Raw genomic sequence first — 4,626 nt, 5'->3', positions numbered from 1 at the left:
AGCGCTATAATTCACCACACGCTCTACTGCGACTCATTTCATTCGTGTTTGGGACAGAGAGCGGCTCCTGTCTCTTTGTGGGTCTGTCTGATTTGTTTTAAGCAGTATATTGTGAAATCACGCGTGGTCATTCATATCGTCTCAGGGTAAGTAGGCTAATATATCAATCCATATTCCATAAACAGGGCTGCTGATTACTTATTTGCATATTATTGCACCTTCTTATATATTAAATGTGCTTTAAATTAAATATCTTTGCAGATCCTTTGAAATAAAAGTGCAAAATGAGCATAAAATCACTTGTTAAGTGTTTTATCATTTTTACCGTTTATTTTTAGCGTTGTATCATTAATATACTGTTACAGTTTATTCAAAATTCGGGGTTTTTTTGTATTTTCCTTTTTCATATATATTTTAGTTTACGTTTTAGTAATTTTGTTGTGATTTTTTTTTATGTCTATATAGGTTTTATTCTTTTTTTATTTCTGTTTTAGTTATTTTAGTACTTCAGATTAAAATCACAAATGTTGCATTGGCAACTAAATGATATAAAATAAGTTTAAGTTCTATATATAAACTATGTAAAAAAATTAACTTTTTTTTTACATAGTTTGTCATGAAATTTGAAAAGTAGTGATTAAAAGGGTTTTCTTTAGCTTTCACTAAAACCATTAAAAATGTGAAATATTTGTTTGAAATATATGTGAAATAAAATAATTGTGTAACATTTTATTTCAGTTCATATTTATTTTAGTTCAGGTAATGAAACTGGTTTGCTGGTTTTAGCTAAAACAAAAAAATCCATGTGTATATAATTTAATATACATATATTTGCAAATATATTCAATATTATATTTTATATATCTGTCTATATATGTGTGTGTGTGTGTGTGTGTGTGAGTTTGAGTGTGTGTGAGTGTGTGTGTGTGTGTGTGTGTGTGTGTGTGTGCGTGTGTGTGTGTGTGTGTGTGTGTGTGTGTGTGCGTGTGTGTGTGTGTGTGTGTGTGTGTGTGTGTGCGTGTGTGTGTGTGTGTGTGTGTGTGTGTGTGTGCGTGTGTGTGTGTGTGTGTGTGTGTGTGTGTGTGAGTTTGAGTGTGTGTGAGTGTGTGAGTTTGAGTGTGTGTGAGTGTGTGTGTGTGAGTTTGAGTGTGTGTGTGTGTGTGTGAGTGTGTTTGTGTGAGTTTGAGTGTGTGTGAGTGTGTGTGTGTGAGTTTGAGTGTGTGTGTGTGAGTATGAGTGTGTGTGTGTGAGTTTGAGTGTGTGTGTGTGTGTGTGAGTGTGTTTGTGTGAGTTTGAGTGTGTGTGAGTGTGTGTGTGTGAGTTTGAGTTTGAGTGTGTGTGTGTGTTTATTTACAAGTTACAAAACCAATATTATTACATATATATATATATATACTGTTACAATTTTGAGGTGTTATGTTTGAATGATGTGTGTTTCAGAATCATGAGTTCTCAGGTGAGGCAGAGCTTCCATCAGGAGTGTGAGGCAGCCATTAACAGACAGATTTACCTGGAGCTCTACGCCTCTTATGTCTACCTGTCCATGGTGAGAGCAGGCATTTATTACATGACTGATCGCTAGAGCTCTGTATTAATAGAATGAATTGTCTTCGGTGGTTTTATAAGGGTTGATGGTTGACTGTTCTTCTCTCCAGGGGTATTATTTTGACAGGGATGACAAGTCTTTGCCCAACTTTGCCAAGTTTTTCCGCGAGCAGTCTAAGGAGGAGCGAGAACATGCGGAGAAGCTGATGAGTCTGCAGAACCAAAGAGGAGGACGGATCTACCTGCAGGACATCAAGGTATGGGACAGCGCTGTCTCTCTAATGTGCAATGAATGGAGTAAATGAGCATTTGTCGTGTATGTGTGTGTGTGTGTGTGTGTGTGTGTGTGTGTGTGTGTGTGTGTGTGCGCGTGTGCGTGCAGAAGCCGGATCGGGATGAGTGGGGCAGTGGTCTGGAAGCGCTGGAATGTGCTCTGGCTCTGGAAAAGAGTGTAAATCTGTCCTTACTGGAGCTTCACAAGGTGGCAACTCAACACAATGATCCACATGTAAGTACATGCAAAATAATATTACACATTATTTTTTTTCTGTAGCTAAAACCTTTTTTATTTGATATTTATAAATAAACATTGACTAAAATATGTAAAAAAAAAAATATTGATTGTGTATTTTTAGTTAACATTTATTTCAAATAACAAAAATGTTTTTTAATGTTTTTATAGATAAAGAAATCCCTGTTAATCACTCATTTAAAATGGCATGACTTTACATATAAAATATGTAAAAAATACATAATGTAAAAAAAACTTTAACTTATTTATTATTAAACTTAATCTCATTAAGTTGCAATTTGAAGTCAGCATTTCTAGTTTATTTATTTTAAAGTACTAAAAGAATGAATAAAACTATATTATTACACTTATTAAAAATGACAAAAACATACAACTAAATTACTGAAGCTTAAACTAAAATAAACATGAAACATTTAAAATATTAAAATAAAAACTAATTCAAATTATGAAAAAAAAACTATAATAGTATATTAATGATGCAATGATAAAAATAAATGCTAAATTAAAACTGAAGTGATTTATTAATCAAACAGGCATAGAAAAGTCATGGCAATTCCTAAAGTTAATCTGAATTTCCTAGTTATGCTCAGATGCAAACTATTTTATTGGCTAGAAATTTCTATTTGTGAGAAATTATTTTAAAAATCATTATGAAGTAATAAAGAAATTCGTTAGTCAGAACGTTTGAAAACCCTTATGATATTACTATATATAAAACAATACTGTAATACCTTGGTACCTAGTCATAAGAGGTGCGACTACAGGCTTTGTCTGTCAGTTTTTCTTTTGGGAGTTACCCAGAATGCCTCCAGTGGGCTGGAAATAGACACATAATTCATCCGTTCAGTTGTTTCATCTCCAATTTGGAGGGTTTGAGCTCAAGAGTGCTAGTTTCGGATCAGATCTGTCTATGAAATCTCATTCATAAGAACATGAAAGGCAAAACTGACCCTAGATCAGATCGAGAGTTTTTATGTAGAAACTATGAATTAAAATGTAATTACTGTAACTGATTGTTAGTGGTGAAGCAACCAAAAAGGTCACAAAGGTCATTTCACCCAAAAAGGGAAAAGCTGTCTCTGTATTTCTGAATCTTTCTGTCACAGGTTTGTGATTTCCTGGAGACGCATTACCTGGACGAGCAGGTGAAGTCCATTAAAGAGCTGGCGGACTGGGTGAGCAGCCTGCGGCGGATGGGTGCCCCTCAGAACGGCATGGCCGAATATCTGTTTGACAAGCACACTCTGGGAAAGGAAAGCTCTTAGACAATCTCTCTCTGTGTTTATGATGCAGTCAGTCCGCCAAGCATGTCATGCCATATGAGTGTCAGACAGACGTGTTGCAAACTCTGCTGTAGTTTACTAGAGATCCTGCCTGAACCCTTTATAAGCCATACAGTTGATATAGTCCACATTATACGCAATATTCTATATGAAATCATTCAAATGTGTTGATCTCAATAAAAAAATAATACTAGCAAAATTGTTGGTCTTTTTTTATGTTCTTATGAATTGAGTTCCTATATATATATATGTATGTATATATAAATACATGTGTGTGTGTATGTATGTGTGTATATATATATATATGTGTGTATGTGTATATATATATATATTTTTTTAAGATATTTACTGGCAGGATGTAACTAAAAAAGAACAAGAGACATTTGAGAACAGACATGCATAATTAATGATGAATGAAGTTTAAGAATAGATGCATAATTCATTAAGCTTTTCCTGTCTAAGTGAAAGTGAGTTAGCACAAAATAAAAATCTACACCAAAAGCACAAATTACTAAATCGTAGTCAAATTAAAATGGAAATTAAAAATACAAAATTTTTAAAAACTATAATAGCACAATATTTATGATACTAGAACAACACTTAATATGCGATTTATTAATCACACAGACCTAGAAAATTCATGGAAATTCCGATATATAAATTATTTAAGAATAGATGCAGAATTTATTTAAGCTTTTAAGTGAAAGTGAGCCAGAAAAAAAATCTAGACCAAAACACAACAAAATTACTAAAACTTAAACTAAAATTAAAATGTAAAATATAAAAAACTGTAATAGTATATTAATGATACTAAAATAGCACTTAATCACACAGGCCTAGAAGGTTCCTATTCCTATAGTTTATATAAACTATTTAAGAACAGATGAATAAAAAATCTAGATTTGAATGCACTGCAAAACAAAACTATATGCTAGTTTTCCTTTGGGTACGTATCCATAATGCCTACTCTTAATACATACAAATAAAGAAGAAATGCATGTTTATATACCTTCTAAGTGGCAAAAATAATAAAGTCAAACATGTTCAACATTTGCATGCTGACTATAAATATTCCGCAGTAAAATCAAGCCAAAATAAACAGGGCTTTGATTTTACCCTCTTTTCATCTCATTATGAAAATTAATAATCAGTGTAAAGTGCACAGGTTGGTACAAAACCGTTTAATTCTGTTACAGTCCCATGATGCATTGTGTTTGAGAGGTTTGTTCTGCACCAGTGGCTGTTTGGAATGGATCTCTGTGTGGA

At 33.1% G+C, this 4,626-nt stretch overlaps 1 protein-coding gene across 1 annotated transcript in view; it reads left to right on the top strand.

Annotated features, from left to right (window-relative positions):
- The window catches only part of LOC107549591 (ferritin, heavy subunit-like), a 21,702-nt gene extending 18,143 nt beyond the window's left edge, over positions 1-3,559 (top strand). The window contains exons 2-6 of the mRNA XM_016230738.1: positions 3-146; positions 1,441-1,546; positions 1,656-1,802; positions 1,928-2,053; positions 3,184-3,559. Coding sequence (XP_016086224.1) covers positions 1,445-1,546; positions 1,656-1,802; positions 1,928-2,053; positions 3,184-3,342 — 534 coding nt within the window. The 5' untranslated portion in view covers positions 3-146; positions 1,441-1,444 and the 3' untranslated portion in view covers positions 3,343-3,559. The remainder of the gene's footprint in view (positions 1-2; positions 147-1,440; positions 1,547-1,655; positions 1,803-1,927; positions 2,054-3,183) is intronic.
- The last annotated feature ends 1,067 nt before the right edge of the window (positions 3,560-4,626 follow it).

This window comes from Sinocyclocheilus grahami, unplaced genomic scaffold, assembly GCF_001515645.1.
Source record: "Sinocyclocheilus grahami isolate Dianchi unplaced genomic scaffold, SAMN03320097.WGS_v1.1 scaffold376.1, whole genome shotgun sequence".
Lineage (NCBI taxonomy): Eukaryota > Metazoa > Chordata > Actinopteri > Cypriniformes > Cyprinidae > Sinocyclocheilus > Sinocyclocheilus grahami.
The sequence above is the reverse complement of the archived record's forward strand: the minus strand, read 5'-3'. Positions and strand labels throughout refer to the sequence as shown.